Source organism: Oncorhynchus gorbuscha, linkage group LG15 (assembly GCF_021184085.1).
Source record: "Oncorhynchus gorbuscha isolate QuinsamMale2020 ecotype Even-year linkage group LG15, OgorEven_v1.0, whole genome shotgun sequence".
NCBI lineage: Eukaryota > Metazoa > Chordata > Actinopteri > Salmoniformes > Salmonidae > Oncorhynchus > Oncorhynchus gorbuscha.
In genome coordinates, this window is record NC_060187.1 from 75,715,662 (window position 1) to 75,737,259 (window position 21,598).

Below are 21,598 nucleotides of genomic sequence, written 5' to 3' on the forward strand. Positions count from 1 at the left end.
TTCCTCTTACGACAGCTTCTCGTAAGTTGACTCCGCGGTTCATTGGTCCGTTCCGTGTCTCCCAGGTCGTCAATCCTGTCGCTGTGCGACTGCTTCTTCCGCGACATCTTCGTCGCGTCCATCCTGTCTTCCATGTCTCCTGTGTCAAGCCCTTTCTTCGCACTCCCGTTCGTCTTCCCTCCCCCTCCCGTCCTTGTCGAGAGCGCACCTATTTACAAGGTACATAAGATCATGGACATGCGTTCTCGGGGACGGGGTCACCAATACTTAGTGGATTGGGAGGGTTACGGTCCTGAGGAGAGGAGTTGGGTTCCGTCTCGGGACGTGCTGGACCGTTCACTCATTGATGATTTCCTCCGTTGCCGCCAGGATTCCTCCTCGAGTGCGCCAGGAGGCGCTCGGTGAGTGGGGGGGTACTGTCATGTTTTGTCATTTATTATCTTGTCTTGTCCCTGTGCTTCCTTCTATTCGTTTCCCTCTGCTGGTCTTATTAGGTTCTTTCCCTCTTTCTATCCCTCTCTCTCCCCCTCCCTCTCTCACTCTCCCGCTCTCTCTTCTCTCTATCGTTCCGTTCCTGCTCCCAGCTGTTCCTATTCCCCTAATCAATCATTTAGTCTTCCCACACCTGTTCCCGATCCTTTCCCCTGATTAGAGTCCCTATTTCTTCCTTTGTGTTCCGTTCCTGTCCTGTCGGTTCCTTGTTTAGAATTCACCGTGCTGTGTTTGTGTATCGCCCTGTCGTGTCGTGTTTTCCTCAGATGCTGCGTGGTGAGCAGGTGTCTGAGTCTGTCTGGTTCAAGTGCCTTCCCGAGGCAACCTGCTGTTCACCTGCTGTTCAAGATCGAGTCTCCAGTTTGTCCTCGTCATTTCGAGTGAAAGTTGTGTTTTTTTTGATTGTATTTACTTTACTGGATTAAAGACTCTGTTTTCGCCAAGTCGCTTTTGGGTCCTCTTTCACCTGCATGACACAATCTATGTACAGCTGCAGCGATCGGTTAGCTGCTCAGATAGTTGATATTTAAAGTTGGTGAGGGAAATAAAAGTCTCCAACTTCAGCGATTTTTGTCATTCGTTCCAGTCACTGGCATCAGAGAACTGGAAGGAAAGGCGGCCAAATGAGGTGTTGGCTTTGGGGATGATCAGTGAGATATACCTGCTGGAACGTGTGCTACGGGTGGGTGTTGTTATCGTGACCAGTGAACTGAGATAAGGCGGAGCTTTACCTAGCATAGACTTATAGACGACCTGGAGCCAGTGGGTCTGGCGATGAATATGTAGCGAGGGCCAGCCGACTAGAGCATACAGGTCGCAGTGGTGGGTGGTATAAGGTGATTTGGTAACAAAAAGGATGGCACTGTGATAGACTGTATCCAGAGTGTTGGAAGCTATTTTGTAGATGACATCGCCGAAGTCGAGGATCGGTAGGATAGTCAGTTTTACTAGGGTAAGTTTGGCGGCGTGAGTGAAGGAGGCTTTGTTGGGAAATAGAAAGCCGATACTATATTTGATTTTAATGATGAGGAAAATGTTCCATTTAATCAATTTTAGAATAAGGCTGTAACGTAACAAAATGTGAAAAAGTCAAGGGGTCTGAATACTTCCCGAAAGCACAGTATGTACACCGAGGATACAAAACATTAGGAACACCTTCCTAATATTGAGTTGCACCCCCTTTTGTCTTCAGAACAGCCTTGATTTGACTGTTTAAGATATACTTTGAAGAGGTAGGGTTTCAGATGTTTTCAGAAGATGGGCAGGGACTCTGCTATCCTAGATTTTAGGGGGAAGCTGGTTCCACCATTGGGGTGCCAGGACAGAGAAGATCTTGGACTGGGCTGAGCGGCAGCTGCCCTCCTGTAGGGGTGGGAGGGCCATGAGATCAGAGGTGGCAGAAGAAAGTGCTCAGGTTGGTGTGTAGATTTTAAGCATAGCCTGAAGGTAGGGTGGGACAGTTCCTCTTGCTGCTCCGTAGGCAAGTACCATGGTCTTGTAGTGGATGCGAGCTTCGACTGGAAGCCAGTGGAGTGTGCGGAGGAGTGGGGTGACATGGGAGAACTTAGAAAGGCTGAACAGCAGGCGGCTGCAGCGTTCTGGACCAGTTGCCGGGGTGTGATGACACAAGCGGGGGGCCCAGACAACAGAGAGTTGCAATAGTCCAGATGGGAGATGACAAGTTCCTGGATGAGGACCTGCACCGCTTCCTGTCTGAGGTAGGGTCATACTCCACAGATGTTGTAGAGCATGAACCTGCAGGAGCGAGTCCCTTGTTTTCAGAGAACGACAGGGTGTTGTCCACGGTCAAGCCACGGTTCTTAAGTGCAATTACCTATTGTTATTCAGTAATTAAATCCATTATAATTACTACAGTTATTACCTGGTCATTGATTCCCCCACCTCTTTCTTACCTCCATACATCATACACCCAGATGATTTGCTTTGACAATGAAGAAGATGTCATGTTTGTTCAAGGTACACCATTTGTTACCTTGGGCAAATAAATGTTAATTTACAGTATGATAATTGTGTTTGTGATGAATAGTTGTTTGCAATGCTAACTCACAGGTCTGCAAGGAAAAACTATGATAATAAAGAGAGTGTAAAAGTTCCAAGTCACTTCACTTCAAGTCTGGATCCTTTGCAATACCTGGACATACACTACTATAAAGACACAGAGAAGAGAAGAAACACAAGATTTGAATACGTTTGTCTTATGATTTACAACTTTCTTTTCACATGACAACATTTGGTTTGGTGTTTGTGTTGTTGTAGAGTATTTCGAATTTGAGGTAACTTGACCACAGCAAGGACATATGTTTCGTATCCATAGGAGAATGTATATTTATATTTTCCTAGTTGTGGACTTCATAACGTTGTCTCGGGTAAGAGATTGAACTGTGAATACCAATTTTATATTGATTTAAAAAATGTATTACATTTTCAAATTACAAAGACATGATCAGAAATTTTTACATGGTTAAGTTATTTATTCATTTACCCGGAATTGCTACCAAATCATATTTGTTTCTTCATCCGCAGCCTCAAGCGATTTTCAGAGGTGAGTTTGTATACTCTAGCCATACATCATTTTATTTCATATAATAACCAGAGAAATAGATATACTGGGGAGTTTGAGTAGTCCAGACCAAAGGTTTTGCATTGGCCTATATGGGATTGACAACATTTTTTAAATGTACACTTTTGGAAAACTGTTGCCTTTAATCTACATTCAAATACAAATACAAAATGGATACTAACAATTATTAATCATTTTCAAACTTTTTGTTATTTTGTCATTTTTCAAGATATTGAGGATTTCGACTTGGACATCAACAGAATAAACATGGGTAGGTTAAGCTGAGTTATGCAACTAGAGTTGGTTGTTGTCAGTATGTACTGCAATATTCTTTTAGACTCTGTTTTACCCTGATTCCATAGTGAATAATAATTTACAGCATTTAAACTTCCAGACTTAGACTTACGCGAGGGTGATATAATCGAGGTCAGTACACCCTACAAAAGATGATGAATTTTGATGAATATTCTGCTGGCTTCAGATGTACTCTTTCACTGTCATTTACTATTTCTGGTGTATTCAAATCATGTAGCCTCCGCATAAACGAAGGGTTCCAAGGAATACCGTTTTGAACAAGGACAAACTATGGGACCTTCCCGTCCCCTATGTGCTAGACAAAACCCTTGGTGAGTAAAAATCTTCATCAGGTCTCCATTTATAAGTCCATATATGGACAGACATCTACAAGTAACATCACACAGTAGATTATGCCTGTCACTTGTGGGATGTCTTCAGGTGGGATGTCATATGTCTATACACAGAACGTTGGCTTGTTCTTTATAAATGGAGAACTAATGATAACCTAAGTGGCCAAAACACGGTCTCCAATAAAGCACATGGGAGCTAAGATTGTAGTCTCTTTTGACCATTTACTGAACATATTATTCTGCATCCAGCATCTGCTCAGAAACAGTGGTTGTACGGATGTAATCTGTTCCTATACTGAGTGAAGGCCTTCCCACCCGGTTGATAAATAAAGGTTGGATAAGTGATGGATCGTTAACCCAAAGGCCTTAATTTGCCATCACTTTTACCATATGTTTTCTATATGAACCCAGCTTTGAATGCAAAAGGGATCATTCTGCGGGCCTTTGAGCAGTTCAGACTAAAATCCTGCGTCAACTTCAAGCCCAGAGGCTCTGAGTATCACTTCATTTCAGCCCAGAAAAACAGAGGGTAAGATCATTTTTTCACTGCCTGACCACTTGAGGGAACATGGGTAGTTTGCCCCTTTTTACTGAAGATATCTGACTTGCTTGATATTGATACAGGTTCATTTTTGTGTCTCCTTGCTTTCTTTTAATGTAGGTGTTCCTCCCACGTAGGGAGATCTTCCAAGTATGGACAGCCTCTTTCCATTGGAAATTACTGTGATCATATTGGCATTGTGGAGCATGAGTTTCTACACGCTCTGGGAATCTGGCATGAACAGTCCAGATATGACAGGGATGAATATGTGACCATTGTTTGGAAAAACATAAGACGTGGTTTGTTTACATTTTCAGTTATAAATTCTAATAATAAGGTCTACATATTATGCATTTTTTTGTTATTAAATTAACTTTATATTCATGATGTCTTCACGATATTAGCAAAATATTGTTTGTGAAAGTAAATTATGGTTATTTATCATGAGTGTAATAGGCTGTTTTTCAAGACTTTAATTTCAGGAAATTTTAGGTTGTAAAGCAGTAATTAAGTGTCATGAATCCACTCCTTGTCTACAGGTCACGAGAGGAACTTTGTGAAAGTCTCTCCCCATTATTCGACCACCCTGGGTTTCCCGTATGACTACAGCTCGGTGCTGCATTACAGTGAGACATCCTTCAGCAAGGGAGAGGGACCTACCATCATCACTAAGCAACCTGAGTACCAAAAGATTATTGGACAACGCCTTGAAATGAGCCCACAAGATGCCTTAATGCTGAACAAGCTATACGGCTGCAGTAAGTGTGTGTCATGAAACCAAGCATGTCTACTGTCCTGCATGTCCAAGTTGAAAAACATGTATATTCTTCTCCTCCTTTCTGTTTTCCTCCTGGAGAAAAATCTATTTCATTTATGGAACATTGCAACTTCGACAACCAGAGATTGTGTGGGATGAGTCGCTGCACTAAGAGTTTGGTAGGTGGCTGGAAAAGAATGAAGACTGTCATTGGGGGGCCCTATTCTGATTTCACCAACCTGGGGAAGACAGACGGTGAGATTTAACGCTGTAGTACAGCTCACACTTTACCAACAGTTGACTACTTCATGAAAATGCTGTTAATACAGACAGTAAACTGAACTTGTGCTGTAGGACCATTAGATACAAATATCAGACAATTGTTAAACATGCTTACCCTACTTTACCCAGGTACTGGTTTCTTTATGCACGCCAGCACAGCGTCAGGCCAGGAGGGGGACACAGCCCGGCTGGAGAGCAGGGAGATGACTCCCAGTAGGAAGTGCAGTGTCCAGTGTCTGCAGTTCTACTACTACCACAGTGGTAACGAGTCAGACCAGCTCAACATCTGGATGAGAGTGTATCGTGATGAGAGAAACCCTAATGGAACTCTACGCCACATGGGCCAGATCACAGGTTAGGATGATGAGAAGGTGAATCAACCACTTGGAAAATTCACTCCTAGAAATAATTGTTTAATCTCTAGTGTCTCTCTCTGAAGGTTCCCCAGGATCTCACTGGATGCCCTACCACGTGCCCCTGAATGCCACCAAAACGTTCCAGGTGGAGTTTGAGGTGCGTAAAGGAGCAGGACAGTCTACAGGTGGGTTTTCCATCGATGACATCAACCTGTCAGAAACCGAATGCCCCCATCACACCTGGCAGATTAAAGACTTTGAGAATCTTTTAACCACCAGCGACATTAACACTGTTGTGTACAGCCCCAGATACTACTCCCCAGAGGGCTATGCCTACCAGATTTCCATTTATCTTCGTGAAATGTTGTTTGGAGTCTATGTGCGCTTAGTCTCAGGAAAGTATGATGACCAACTCCAGTGGCCTTGCCACCATCGACAAGTGACGATTCAACTGCTGGACCAGAATCCCCACACTCAGCAACGCATGTCCAAGCAAATCAGCATTACCACTGAACCCTCACTTCAGGACGGTAAGAGAAATTTAAACATTCAAACGAGTGTGTCCAAAACACAATTGAATATAGTAAGGGCACAGCTCATTTGCAATACCCAGCCTAGCTTTGATCACATTTACAAACAAACCCTTTCGAGACAGTGGCAAACAGAAATGGCCATGCCTATGAGTCAGATGACTGAATACAAATGCTAATATTATGAGAGCCCCCATTCCCTTGCATGTGTATGACGCTAGGTATTCCTCCATTTTGCAGACTATGATTCCTGGAACAATCCCCGTAAAGTCGGAATTCTAGAAAACAGGGGTGATGAGTCCTTCTATGTAAACCCTGCAGTTGGCTACTTAAAATTCCTAACCTTGACGCAACTGAAGCATAGACAATTCCTCAAGGGAGGCAACATTTTCTTCCTCATCACCATGCAAGGTGAGCCATCAAATCCAGATGCGATTTTATTTTATTTTATCAATGGTCAACATCAGATAACATTTAATTAGGTTGAATCAGATACATAATTTAATTTTCTGTTCAGTTTTTTCCTACACACCACTTATAATGCTGATCATATTTATTTTCTCCAGATATCTCCAGTCTGCATTTTACCAACTCCCTGCCCTGTCCCAAATGGTCACCACAGAACTTAATTATAAACCCAAACAACCGTGATGAAGGCCCATGTGCCACAAAGTAAGAAAGATCAGATCAAGGACAGATTAGCATAGATTTGACTCATTCCAGGTAAATATCGTATTTTTTTATTTAAAATCAGGATGCCCATGGTCATTATGTTATTTAGATTCATTTAATTGTATTATGTTCTATATTTATTGTAAACATCTTGCCCACCTAAATGCCATCCTGGGACAGATTATGCCTATTATAGTCTTAACTATAATAGGCCAGTATTGATAGCAAGATTTACATCTAGTACCTGTTGACCACATTCTCCTTATCCTGCTTCAGTATGTGTTAACATGTCCTATGTTTATTTATAATCATAACTAACAACTGACTGTAATTCTGTCATAAAAACACACACTTTGCATAATACTGGATGTATGTTTTATGAGATTGAAAAAGCAACAAATTGGGTGATTTGAATTTTTCCCCTGTGACACTACATTTTGTTTGTGAAAATTAGAATATCCTCAGTGTAGGTCATTTGTCCAGTAAAAAAGTTAGGTTTGAGACATTTATCTGCATATACTGTTGAAGTCGGAAGTTTACATACACTTAGGTTAGAGTCATTTAAACTAGTTTTTCAACCACTCCACAAATGTCTTGTTAACAAACTATAGTTTTGGCAAGTCGGTTAGGACATCTACTTTGTGCATGACACAAGTAATTTTTCAAAAAATTGTTTACAGACAGATAATTTCACTTATAATTCACTGTATCAAAATACCAGTGGGTCAGAAGTTTACATACACTTAAGTTGACTGTGCCTTTAAATAGCTTGGAAAATTCCAGAAAATGATGTCATGGCTTTAGAAGCTTCTGATAGGCTAATTGACATTATTTGAGTCAATTGGAGGTCTACCTGTGGGTGTATTTCAAGGCCTACCTTCAAACTCAGTGCCCCTTTGCTTGACATCATGGGAAAATCAAAAGAAATCAGCTAAGACCTCAGAAAAAAACATTGTAGACCTCCACAAGTCTGGTTTGTCCTTGGGAGCAATTTCCAAATGCCTGAAGGTACCACGTTCATCTGTACAAACATTAGTACGCAAGTATAAACATCATGGGACCACGCAGCCATTATACCGCTCAGAAAGGAGACACCTTCTGTCTCCTAGAGATGAATGTACTTTGGTGTGAAAAGTGCAAATCAATCCTAGAACAGCAGCAAAGGACCTTGTGAAGATGTTGGAGGAAACAGGTACAAAGTACCTATATCCACAGCGAAACAAGTCCTATATCAACATAACCTGAAACTCCACTCAGCAAGGAAGAAGCCACTGCTCCAAAACCGCCATAAAGAAGCCAGACAACGGTTTGCAACTGCACATGGGGACAAAGATCATACTTTTTTGAGAAATGTCCTCTGGTCTGATGAAACAAAAATAGAACAGTTTGTGTCATGTTTGTCATTTATTATCTTGTCTTGTCCCTGTGCTCCCCATTCTATTCGTTTCCCTCTGCTGGTCTTATTAGGTTCTTTCCCTCTTTCTATCCTTCTCTCTCCCCCTCCCTCTCTCACTCTCTCGCTCTCTCTTCTCTCTATCGTTCCGTTCCTGCTCCCAGCTGTTCCTATTCCCCTAATCATCATTTAGTCTTCCCACACCTGTTCCCGATCCTTTCCCCTGATTAGAGTCCCTATTTATTCCTTTGTGTTCCGTTCCTGTCCCGTCGGTTCCTTGTTTTGTATTCACCATGCTGTGATTGTGTTTCGCCCTGTCCTGTCGTGTTTTTTGCCTTCATCAGATGCTGCGTGTGAGCAGGTGTCTCTGTCTACTACGGCCTGCGCCTACCCGGCGACCTGCAGTCTGTGGCCGCTTCTCTTGTTATTCCCCTCTACAGACTAGAGGATTTCTGTTATTCCCTGTTTGGATTTGAATAAACTCTGTTTCTGTTAAGTCGCTTTTGGGTCCTCTATCACCTGCATGACAGAAGGAACCGACCAAGGAATGGACCCAGCGACTTCAGACGCTCGTTACACTGCCGTCGAGATCCAAGGAGCCATGCTCGGCAGACACGAGCAGGAATTGTCTGCTGCTCGCCATGCCGTGGAGAACCTGGCCGCTCAGGTTTCCGACCTCTCTGGACAGTTCCAGAGTCTACGTCTCGTGCCACCTGTTACTTCCTGGCCTGCCGAGCCTCCAGAACCTAGGGTTAATAACCCACCTTGCTACTCCGGGCAGCCCACTGAGTGCCGCTCCTTTCTCACGCAGTGTGAGATTGTGTTCTCTCTCCAACCCAACACATACTCTAGAGAGAGAGCTCGGGTTGCTTACGTCATTTCACTCCTTACTGGCCGGGCTCGAGAATGGGGCACAGCTATCTGGGAGGCAAGGGCTGATTGCTCTAACAAGTTCCAGAACTTTAAAGAGGAGATGATTCGGGTTTTTGACCGTTCAGTTTTTGGTAGGGAGGCTTCTAGGGCCCTGGCTTCCTTATGCCAAGGTGAACGGTCCATAACGGATTATTCTATTGAGTTTCGCACTCTTGCTGCCTCTAGTGAGTGGAACGAGCCGGCGCTGCTCGCTCGTTTTCTGGAGGGACTCCACGCAGTGGTTAAGGATGAGATTCTCTCCCGGGAGGTTCCATCAGATGTGGACTCTTTGATTGCTCTCGCCATCCGCATAGAACGACGGGTAGATCTTCGTCACCGGGCTCGTGGAAGAGAGCTCGCATCAACGGTGTTTCCCTGCTCCGCATCGCAACCATCTCCCTCCTCTGGCTTTGAGACTGAGCCCATGCAGCTGGGAGGGATTCGCATCTCGACTAAGGAGAGGGAACGGAGGATCACCAACCGCCTGTGCCTCTATTGCGGAGTTGCTGGACATTTTGTTAATTCATGTCCAGTAAGAGGCCAGAGCCCATCAGTAAGCGGAGGGCTACTGGTGAGCGCTACTACTCAGGTCCCTTCATCTAGATCTTGTACTACTATGTCGGTCCATCTACGCTGGACCGGTTCGGGTGCTACATGCAGTGCCCTGATTGACTCTGGGGCTGAGGGTTGTTTCATGGACGAAGCATGGGTTCGGAAACATAACATTCCTTTCAGACCGTTAGACAGGCCTACGCCCATGTTTGCCTTAGATGGTAGTCATCTTCCCAGTATCAAATTTGAGACACTACCTTTAACTCTCACAGTATCTGGTAACCACAGTGAGACTATTTCTTTTTTGATTTTCCATTCACCGTTTACACCTGTTGTTTTGGGTCATCCCTGGCTAGTATGTCATAATCCTTCTATTAATTGGTCTAGTAATTCTATCCTATCCTGGAACGTTTCTTGTCATGTGAAGTGTTTAATGTCTGCCATCCCTCCCGTTTCTTCTGTCCCTACTTCTCAGGAGGAACCTGGCGATTTGACAGGAGTGCCGGAGGAATATCATGATCTGCGCACGGTCTTCAGTCGGTCCCGAGCCAACTCCCTTCCTCCTCACCGGTCGTATGATTGTAGTATTGATCTCCTTCCGGGGACCACTCCTCCTCGAGGTAGACTATACTCTCTGTCGGCTCCCGAACGTAAGGCTCTCGAGGATTATTTGTCTGTGTCTCTTGACGCCGGTACCATAGTGCCTTCTTCTTCTCCGGCCGGGGCGGGGTTCTTTTTGTTAAGAAGAAGGACGGTACTCTGCGCCCCTGCGTGGATTATCGAGGGCTGAATGACATAACGGTTAAGAATCGTTATCCGCTTCCCCTTATGTCATCAGCCTTCGAGATTCTGCAGGGAGCCAGGTGCTTTACTAAGTTGGACCTTCGTAACGCTTACCATCTCGTGCGCATCAGAGAGGGGGACGAGTGGAAAACAGCGTTTAACACTCCGTTAGGGCATTTTGAGTACCGGGTTCTGCCGTTCGGTCTTGCCAATGCGCCAGCTGTTTTTCAAAATGATGTTCTGAGAGACATGCTGAACATTTTTGTTTTTGTCTATCTTGACGATATCCTGATTTTTTCTCCGTCACTCGAGATTCATGTTCAGCACGTTCGACGTGTTCTACAGCGCCTTTTAGAGAATTGTCTCTACGTAAAGGCTGAGAAGTGCTCTTTTCATGTCTCCTCCGTTACTTTTCTCGGTTCCGTTATTTCCGCTGAAGGCATTCAGATGGATTCCGCTAAGGTCCAAGCTGTCAGTGATTGGCCCGTTCAAGGTCACGTGTCGAGTTGCAGCGCTTTTTAGGTTTCGCTAATTTCTATCGGCGTTTCATTCGTAATTTCGGTCAAGTTGCTGCCCCTCTCACAGCTCTTACTTCTGTCAAGACGTGTTTTAAGTGGTCCGGTTCCGCCCAGGGAGCTTTTGATCTTCTAAAAGAACGTTTACGTCCGCTCCTATCCTCGTTACTCCTGACGTCACTAGACAATTCATTGTCGAGGTTGACGCTTCAGAGGTAGGCGTGGGAGCCATTCTATCCCAGCGCTTCCAGTCTGACGATAAGGTTCATCCTTGCGCTTATTTTTCTCATCGCCTGTCGCCATCTGAGCGCAACTATGATGTGGGTAACCGTGAACTGCTCGCCATCCGCTTAGCCCTAGGCGAATGGCGACAGTGGTTGGAGGGGCGACCGTTCCTTTTGTCGTTTGGACAGACCATAAGAACCTTGAGTACATCCGTTCTGCCAAACGACTTAATGCCCGTCAAGCTCGTTGGGCGTTGTTTTTCGCTCGTTTCGAGTTTGTGATTTCTTACCGTCCGGGTAGCAAGAACACCAAGCCTGATGCCTTATCCCGTCTGTTTAGTTCTTCTGTGGCTTCTACTGATCCCGAGGGGATTCTTCCTTATGGGCGTGTTGTCGGGTTAACAGTCTGGGGAATTGAAAGACAGGTTAAGCAAGCACTCACGCACACTGCGTCGCCGCGCGCTTGTCCTAGTAACCTCCTTTTCGTTCCTGTTTCCACTCGTCTGGCTGTTCTTCAGTGGGCTCACTCTGCCAAGTTAGCTGGTCATCCCGGTGTTCGAGGCACTCTTGCGAATTCGCCAGCGCTTTTGGTGGCCGACTCAGGAGCGTGACACGCGCCGTTTCGTGGCTGCTTGTTCGGACTGCGCGCAGACTAAGTCGGGTAACTCTCCTCCTGCCGGTCGTCTCAGACCGCTCCCCATTCCTTCTCGACCATGGTCTCACATTGCCTTAGACTTCATTACCGGTCTGCCTTTGTCTGCGGGGAAGACTGTGATTCTGACGGTTGTCGATAGGTTCTCTAAGGCGGCACATTTCATTCCCCTCGCTAAACTTCCTTCCGCTAAGGAGACGGCACAAATCATTATTGAGAATGTATTCAGAATTCATGGCCTCCGTTAGACGCCGTTTCAGACAGAGGCCCGCAATTCACGTCACAGTTTTGGAGGGAGTTCTGTCGTTTGATTGGTGCGTCCGTCAGTCTCTCTTCCGGGTTTCATCCCCAGTCTAACGGTCAAGCAGAGAGGGCCAATCAGACGATTGGTCGCATACTACGCAGCCTTTCTTTCAGAAACCCTGCGTCTTGGGCAGAACAGCTCCCCTGGGCAGAATACGCTCACAATTCGCTTCCTTCGTCTGCTACCGGGTTATCTCCGTTTCAGAGTAGTCTGGGTTACCAGCCTCCTCTGTTCTCATCCCAGCTTGCCGAGTCCAGCGTTCCCTCCGCTCAAGCGTTTGTCCAACGTTGTGAGCGCACCTGGAGGAGGGTGAGGTCTGCACTTTGCCGTTACAGGGCACAGACGGTGAGAGCCGCCAATAAACGCAGGATTAAGAGTCCAAGGTATTGTTGCGGCCAGAGAGTGTGGCTTTCCACTCGCAACCTTCCTCTTACGACAGCTTCTCGTAAGTTGACTCCGCGGTTCATTGGTCCGTTCCGTGTCTCCCAGGTCGTCAATCCTGTCGCTGTGCGACTGCTTCTTCCGCGACATCTTCGTCGCGTCCATCCTGTCTTCCATGTCTCCTGTGTTAAGCCCTTTCTTCGCACCCCCGTTCGTCTTCCCTCCCCCCTCCCGTCCTTGTCGAGAGCGCACCTATTTACAAGGTACATAAGATCATGGACATGCGTTCTCGGGACGGGGTCACCAATACTTAGTGGATTGGGAGGGTTACGGTCCTGAGGAGAGGAGTTGGGTTCCGTCTCGGGACGTGCTGGACCGTTCACTCATCGATGATTTCCTCCGTTGCCGCCAGGATTCCTCCTCGAGTGCGCCAGGAGGCGCTCGGTGAGTGGGGGGTACTGTCATGTTTGTCATTTATTATCTTGTCTTGTCCCTGTGCTCCCCATTCTATTCGTTTCCCTCTGCTGGTCTTATTAGGTTCTTTCCCTCTTTCTATCCTTCTCTCTCCCCCTCCCTCTCTCACTCTCTCGCTCTCTCTTCTCTCTATCGTTCCGTTCCTGCTCCCAGCTGTTCCTATTCCCCTAATCATCATTTAGTCTTCCCACACCTGTTCCCGATCCTTTCCCCTGATTAGAGTCCCTATTTATTCCTTTGTGTTCCGTTCCTGTCCCGTCGGTTCCTTGTTTTGTATTCACCATGCTGTGATTGTGTTTCGCCCTGTCCTGTCGTGTTTTTTGCCTTCATCAGATGCTGCGTGTGAGCAGGTGTCTCTGTCTACTACGGCCTGCGCCTACCCGAAGTGACCTGCAGTCTGTGGCCGCTTCTCTTGTTATTCCCCTCTACAGACTAGAGGATTTCTGTTATTCCCTGTTTGGATTTGAATAAACTCTGTTTCTGTTAAGTCGCTTTTGGGTCCTCTATCACCTGCATGACAGTTTGGCCATAATGACCATTGTTATGTTTAGAGGAAAAAGGGGAATGCTTGCAAGCCAAAGAACACCATCCCAACCGTGAAGCAAGGGTGTGGCAGCATCATGTTGTGGGGGTGCTTTGCTGCAGGAGGGACTGGCGCTGTTCACGAAATAGATGGCATCATGAGGGAAGAAAATTATGTGGATATATTGAAGCAACATCTCAAGACATCAGTCAGGAAGTTAAAGCTTGGTCGCAAATGGGTCTTCCAAATGGACAACGAACCAAAGCATACTTCCAAAGTTGTGACAAAATGGTTTTAGGACAACAAAGTCAGTGTATGTAAACTTCTGACCCAGTGGGAATGTGATGAAAGAAATAAAAGCTGAAATAAATAATTCTCTCTATTATTCTGACATTCCACATTCTTAAAATAAAGTGGTGATCCTAACTGACCTAAGATAGGGAATTTTTACTAGGATTAAATGTCAGGAATTGTGAAAAACTGAGTTTAAATGTATTTGGCTAAGGTGTATGTAAGGTGTATATGTAAACTTCTGACTTCAACTGTATCTAATCTGTCATGTTTTAGGTGCGGCAGGGTAGCCTAGTGGTTAGAGCGTTGGACTAGTAACCAGAAGGTTGCGAGTTCAAACCCCCGAGCTGACAAGGTACAAATATGTTGTTCTGCCCCTGAACAGGCAGTTATCCCACTGTTCCCAGGCCGTCATTGAAAGTAAGAATGTGTTCTTAACTGACTTGCCTAGTTAAATAAAGGTTCAAATAAACAGATTTATTAAATATGAATTCATAATGTTTTGCATTTTGCTCAGACTTATACCGTTTAATCTTTGATTTCTCGTTTATTCCGCAAGCAGCTGTGTCTTTGTGTCATATGTTTGTACATGCAGGTATGATCCTCATCATGATCGTCCTGAGTTGATGGGGATGATTTCTAGTGAAAAGGCAAAGGTTGGCATGACAATGTAAGATTATGTGTTATTGACTTGTTAATTGTTTACTCCATGTGTGTTGTCTGTTCACACTGCTATGCTTTATCTTGGCCAGGTCGCAGTTGCAAATGAGAACTTGTTCTCAACTAGCCTACCTGGTTAAATAAAGGTGAAATAAAATAAAAAAATTAATTAAGATGAGGTGGAATCTGAACTTGTTTGATCACCTCCATGACGAAGGTGAGCCATTTTGCAAATCATCAAAACATACCTGAAGTTTATCACACAGTGCAGCAATAATGTTGCTTTATAGATCCCTTGAAAAAACTTGTTTGAATTTAAATAGATATTTATTTTTATTTTTTACAGGTGTGAATGTTATAAAGACCTGATGTGATTGATTTTCTTGCTGCAGATAATTGTGAGTCCATAGTTAATTGAGCATCCAGACTTTTTATATGTACCTTCTTAATTTCACAATTATATGTATCACTGCACCATTGTAGAGAACAGAATGTAAAGTACTGTATGTATTCTGACATTTAAATTAGTCTCACACAGTAGAGAAAGACTGAACAAACCAGCTCTGTGATCACCTGGACGCAGTGGTTAAAACTCTGTTTATGACGTTCTGCAGGGGAAGCCATGAAACTAGATTTACAACACCACTCTTAACTGAATATACAGTTGACCACCTTAAAATACATATGAAAGACTGACATTCAAATGACAATGCTTTCATTCTCATTTTTAAAAAGTGATGCAAACATGTATGGTTATGATTACAACCAATCAAATCAATTGGAGCAGGTGTCATCCTATCTTTGAATTTTAGCTCTAACAGTATTATTTGTTTTTATTCAATATAACTCCAAGTGTTCTCATGGTTCTAATATTACAAAATCCAAATAAAGCCCTATAACATGACAGCCTTTATGAGCCTGATGCACAATTGTTCAGAAAACCACATCTAATTAAATGAAGAAAATACTCATAACATTAGGCTTGAGGCTACGTGACATGCTTTCCTGTCTCCCCGTCTAACTCATTGTGTGCAAATGTAGATGTCACTCAACATCATCTCTTACTGTTCGGTTCTTTTTCTGACGACACTTGGAACAAACTGGTCTCACAACCAACTCATTCAAGACATGTCAACAAGAATCAACCCTCACAGCTGTGCAATAGATGACATGCAGCAGTACATTTTTTTAATGTGAGAACCTTAACCCCTTTCTACTGATGGAGATGTGGTGTGACGGAGAACGTTGAAAACCTGTACTTTCAAAATGACACCCCATGTAAAAACACAACCAATTGGTAGACGTAAGTGGTTCTCAACCAGGCATACTAGCACCTATCCGCAGAGGCTACTTGAGAAGAGGGAGATGACGTGGAAACCGGACACTTAGGGGAAGAGTGAGCGCTGTTACCTTCAAGTAGGTTTCGGTTTGGCTAAGGCGTTGTGGGCGGGGATGGCAGATGGGCGTAAAGGCATCCGCATCCTTCCCATTCGAAACAATTAGGAAAAGTTTGTGCATATATTATGATGACATTTTGTTTGTTTTGGACTACAGCAAGTTTTTTTTTTGCCTGTTCGGCACACAGATTTTTTCCGAGGCAAGCCGAAGTCGGTGATTGGTCAACAATAAAAATGTTGTTGTCATTCAATGAGATATTACTTGTTTTCATGCACATTTCATTGACAAATACTGCACCAAACATCTTAGTTAGATGTAAAATTGTCCGACTAAGATCTCTTCGTCAAAAATGTGAAAATTAATGACATTTCGTTTTTTTTGTTTCTTAGATTTACTATTTTGAGAAAGTATATACTGGCAAGTGTATAAAAATGGACAAACAGTATCGTTGACACTTTTATCGCTTTTTCAAAGAGAAGGGCTTTTAATAAGAGAGTATGCAAGCACACTCATTCGGTTCACCTAACCGACTTCGGCTAGGCGCCAGCCTAACTGTAACATGCTGACGCCGTATGCATCTGCCTCAGGTGCCAAAGGTTGCATGTTCAAATCCAGCGATAAAGTTAACTTTTGTATTTCTGTTTTAAGCGTATACCAAACCTTAACCCTTACAGTAAATTCAGAAAGTATTCAGACCCCTTTCCATTTTCACATTTTGTTACGGTGCAGCCTTATTCTAAAATTGATTTTTTTAAAAGGATTTCCCTCATCAATCTACACAGAATAGCCTATAATGACAAAGCAAAAACAGGTTTATAGATGTCTTTACATAAATATTCAGACCCTTTCCTCACTACTTTGTTGAAGCACCTTTGGCAGCGATTAAATCCTTGAGTCTTCTTGGGTATGACACTACAAGCCTGGCACCAGTGTATTTGGGGAGTGTCTCCCATTCTTCTCTGCAGATCCTCTCAAGCTCTGTCAGGTTGGATGGTGAGTGTCGCTGAACAGCTATTTTCAGACCTCTCCAGAGATGTACGATCAGGTTCAAGCTAATGAGGATCCAACTAAACAAATAAACTAGCACTCTCCCTCTGACAACGACTGAGGACACCACCCCTCTCCCTCTGACAACGACTGAGGACACCACCCCTCTCCCTCTGACAACGACTGAGGACACCACCCCTCTCCCTCTGACAACGACTGAGGACACCACCCCTCTCCCTCTGACAACGACTGAGGACACCACCCCTCTCCCTCTGACAACGACTGAGGACACCACCCCTCTCCCTCCGCCAACAACGATTGAGGACACCGCCAACAACAATTGAGGACACCGCCACTCTCCCTCCTTCAAAAGCAACTGTATGCTATCGTTGGCTGGTCCTCGTTACATATTCGTCGCCAAACCCACTGGCTTCAGGTCATCTATAAGTCCTTGTTAGGTAAAGCTCTGCCTTATCTCAGCTCACTGGTCACCATAGGAACACCCATCCGTAGCACACGCTCCAGCAGGTATATTTCACTGGTCATCCCCGAAGCAAACACCCTCTTTGGCCGCCTTTCCTTCCAGTTATCTGCTGCCAGTGACTGGAATGAATTGCAAAAATCACTGGTTGGAGACATATCTCCCTCACTGACTTTAAGCTTCAGCTGTCAAAGCAGCTTACCGATCGATGCAGCTGCACACAGCCCATCTGTAAACAGACCATGCAACCAACCAACCCATATTTGTTTTTGTTTTTCTGCTCTTTTGCACACCAGTATTTCTACCTGCACATCCTCATTTGCACATACAGTTGAAGTGTGAAGTTTACATACACCATTGCCAAATACATTTAAACTCAGTTTTTCACAATTCCTGACATTTAATCCTAGTAAAAATTCCCTGTCTTAGGTCAGTTAGGATCACCACTTTATTTTAAGAATGTGAAATATCAGAATAATAGAGAGAATTATGGATTTCAGCATTTATTTCCTTCATCACATTCCCAGTGCGTAAGAAGTTTACACGCACTCAATTTGTATTTGGTAGCATTGCCTTTAAAATTGCTCAACATGGTTAAAATGTTTTGGGTAGCCTTCCACAAGCTTCCCACAATAAGTTGGGTGAATTTTGGCCCATTCATCCTGACAGAGCTGGTGTAAATGAGTCAAGTTTGTAGGCCTCATTGCTCGCACACACTTTTTCAATTCTGTCCACACATTTTCTATGGAATTGAGGTCAGGGTGTTGTGACGGCCACTGCAATACCTTGACTTTGTTGCCCTTAAGCCATTTTGCCACAACTTTGGAAGGATGCTCGGGGTCGTCGTCCATTTGGAAGACCCATTTGTGACCAAGCTTTAACTTCCTGACTGCTGTCTTGTGATGTTGCTTCAATATACAGTGGGGCAAAAAAGAATTTAGTCAGCCACAAATTGTGCAAGTTCTCCCACTTAATAAGATGAGAGAGGCCTGTAATTTTCATCATAGTTACACTTCAACTATGACAGACAAAATGAGGAAAGAAAATCCAGAAAATCACATTTACAAGACCCTGCAGCAGTGCAAGTTTTGTAAAGTACCCCCCCCCTTATCTCAGCTCGCCAAACCCACTGCTCCATGTCACCCCATAGCATCTCCCACCTCTCCCACCTGTAGCACACGCTCCAGCAGGTATATCTCTCTAGTCACCCCCAAAACAAATTATTTCTTTGGCCGCCTCTCCTTCCAGTTCTCTGCTGCCAATGGTTGGAACGAACTACAAAATCTCTGAAACTGGAAACACTTCTCTCCCTCACTAGCTTTAAGGACCAACTGTCAGAGCAGCTCAAAGATTACCACACCTGTACATAGCCCACCTATAATTTAGCCCAAACAACTACCTCTTTCCCTACTGTATTTAATTTATTTATTTTGCTCCTTTGCACCCCATTATTTTTATTTCTACTTTGCACATTCCTCCACTGCAAATCTACCATTCCAGTGTTTTACTTGCTATTTTGTATTTACTTTTCCACCATGGCCTTTTTTTGCCTTTACCTCCCTTATCTCACCTCATTTGCTCACATCGTATATAGACTTGTTTATACTGTATTATTGACTGTATGTTTGTTTTACTCCATGTGTAACTGTGTCTTTGTTTGTGTCGAACTGCTTTGCTTTATCTTGGACAGGTCGCAATTGTAAATGAGAACTTGTTTTCAACTTGCCTACCTGGTTAAATAAAGTTGGAAAAAAATCAAATAAAAATAGGTCACCACCAAGCCACAGAAAAACACAGCCATTTTTTCCAGCAAAAGATAGCAGTCACAAAAAGCACAAATAGAGACTAAATTAATCACTAACCTTTGATGATCTTCATCAGATGACACTCATATGACGTCATGTTACACAATACATGTATGTTTTGTTTGATAAAGTTCATATTTATATCAACATCTGAGTTTACATTGGCGCGTTACATTCACTAGTTCCAAAAACATCCAGTGATTTTGCATAGCCACATCATTCAACAGACATACTCATCATAAATGTAGATGATAATACAAGTTATACACATGGAATTATAGATATACCTCTCCTTAATGCAACCGCTGTGTCAGATTTTTTAAAAAAATTACGGAAAAAGCAAACCATGCAATAATCTGAGACGGCGCTCAGAAAAATAGTCAAATTAGCCGCCATGTTGGAGTCAACATAAACAAGAAATTACATGCTAAATATTCCCTTACTTTTGATGATCTTCATCAGAATGCACTCCCAGGAATCCCAGGTCCACAATAAATGTTTGTTTTGTTCGATAATGTCCGTTATTCATTTCCAAATACCTCCTTTTGTTAGCGCGTTTGGTATGCATATCCAAACGCTCGTTCTGGTCAGCGTTACGTCGGACAAAAACTTTTAAAAGTTATATTACAGGTCGAAGAAACATTTCAAACTAAGTAAAGAATCAATCATGAGGATGTTTTTAACATAAATCTTCAATAAAGTTCCAACCGGAGAATTCCTTTGAATCTTGACGAGCAAAGGAACGCAAGTATTAATGAGAAATTTGCGTGACCAGAAAATGGTTGACTGCCAGACACCTGATTCATTCTGCTGTCATTCAGTCCCACAACACAGTAGAAGCCTCGATCAAATTTCTATAGACGGTTGACATCTAGTGGAAGCCCTAGGAAGTGCAACTTCATTAATATCTCAAGGGGATTTCAATGGGAACTGTGTTGAATACATACCAACCTCAGATTTCTCACTTCCTGTTTTGATTTCTCCTCAGGTTTTTGCCTGCCATATGAGTTCTGTTATAGTCACAGATATCATTCAAACAGTTTTAGAAACTTCAGTGTTTTCTATCCAATACTAATAATAATATGCATTAATTAGCAACTGAGACTGAGGAGCAGGCTGTTTACTTTGGGCCATAAGAAGTTAACAAGAAATTTGTGGAGTGGTTGAAAAAAATAGTTTTAATGACTCCAACCTAAGTGTATGTAAACTTCCGACTTCAAATATCACTCCAGTGTAAATTACTAAAAAGTTTATGGCGCTAAATTGTAGAAATACACATGACTGTAAGTCGCTTTGGATAAAAGCGTCTGCTAAATGGCATATATTATTATTATTATTATTAATAACTTCGTCATTATTGGCCAATTTATTGCCTTACCCCCTTCATTCGCACACAATGTATACAGATGATTCTATTGTGTTTTTGACTGGATTGTTAATCCCATGTGTAACTCTGTTGTTTTTGTCACACTGCTTTGCTTTATCTTGGCCAGGTCGCCGTTGTAAATGAGAACTTGTTCTCAACTGGCCTACCTGGTTAAACAAAAATTTAAAAAACTGAGGAAGACAACAGGTATTCAACTATTCCCCTCTTTTATGAAGTTACTCACTGAAGAGGGTTAAACCAAGACCTCATACCTTTTAAAGGGTTAATAAATTGGGTTATGATAAACTGTAAGGTCTCCTGTTCTAGGAGACCTCTGTGTGTGTATTAACACCTGTTTTGAGTGTTGTGCCCTTCAGACATTATCAGAAGGCGGAAACCGCCTACGTTCATACATACTCCTCCTGTCTGGGCCCCACCTGGGTATCTGAGGTTCTGAGAATACCACTGGTTTCCTGAGAACACAAGGCTGCCGCAGGCCTGAAGAAAACAGCCACCTGTCAGAAGATGCTTGGACTCGTTCACCTTGTTATGACCCTATACTTGTGATTGTTTTTTAAAATTACGTTTTACTTTCATTGAGTGTGATATGTGTTTGTATTACCTAACTTCATGAGTTGAATGATATGTACTGTGCAGAATCCTTGGACGTCCCTACCCCCATTGAAGTTGAAATCTAAAATGGTTAAGCAAAGGGTTAGGAAAGGCATTAAATGCGTCAGCATGCTTCAGTTCTGTTGGCGACTAGCCGAACCGAGTGTGCAAGCATAGTACTGTTTGTCCATTTTGCGACGCGGTAGCCAGTTACACTTCCCCAAAATAGTCAGAACTAATCGAAGATATCCCAGGAAATGTCATGAATGTTGACGTTGTTACCGAATAAATCTTAGTCGCGCAATTGTACATCTAAGGCTTTTTTTGTGCAGTATTTCTCAATTAAATAATGTGCATAAAGACGAGTCGTCTCTGGTTGAATAACAACAAAGACTTTATTTAATAATCCCCACTGTTGACCAATCAC

At 43.4% G+C, this 21,598-nt stretch overlaps 1 protein-coding gene across 1 annotated transcript; it reads left to right on the forward strand.

Annotated features, from left to right (window-relative positions):
- The first annotated feature begins 2,159 nt into the window (after positions 1-2,159).
- On the forward strand, positions 2,160-6,433 carry LOC123997327 (meprin A subunit beta-like). Its single transcript, XM_046301467.1, has 9 exons — positions 2,160-2,210; positions 3,606-3,699; positions 4,132-4,249; positions 4,382-4,560; positions 4,801-5,019; positions 5,118-5,273; positions 5,430-5,654; positions 5,740-6,186; positions 6,408-6,433. The coding sequence occupies exons 1-9, from the start codon at positions 2,160-2,162 to the stop codon at positions 6,431-6,433; spliced, it is 1,515 nt and encodes a 504-aa protein (XP_046157423.1).
- Positions 6,434-21,598: the final 15,165 nt, after the last annotated feature.

What these genes read in the sequence shown, in the direction of transcription:
- LOC123997327 (XM_046301467.1), top strand. Translation starts at nt 2,160, where the DNA reads ATGGGAGATGACAAGTTCCTGGATGAGGACCTGCACCGCTTCCTGTCT. An exon ending in TGCACCGCTTCCTGTCTGAG is followed by an intron (nt 2,211 to 3,605) that starts GTAGGGTCATAC and finishes CAAATCATGTAG; the next exon opens with CCTCCGCATAAACGAAGGGT. An exon ending in CAACCTGGGGAAGACAGACG is followed by an intron (nt 5,274 to 5,429) that starts GTGAGATTTAAC and finishes TACTTTACCCAG; the next exon opens with GTACTGGTTTCTTTATGCAC.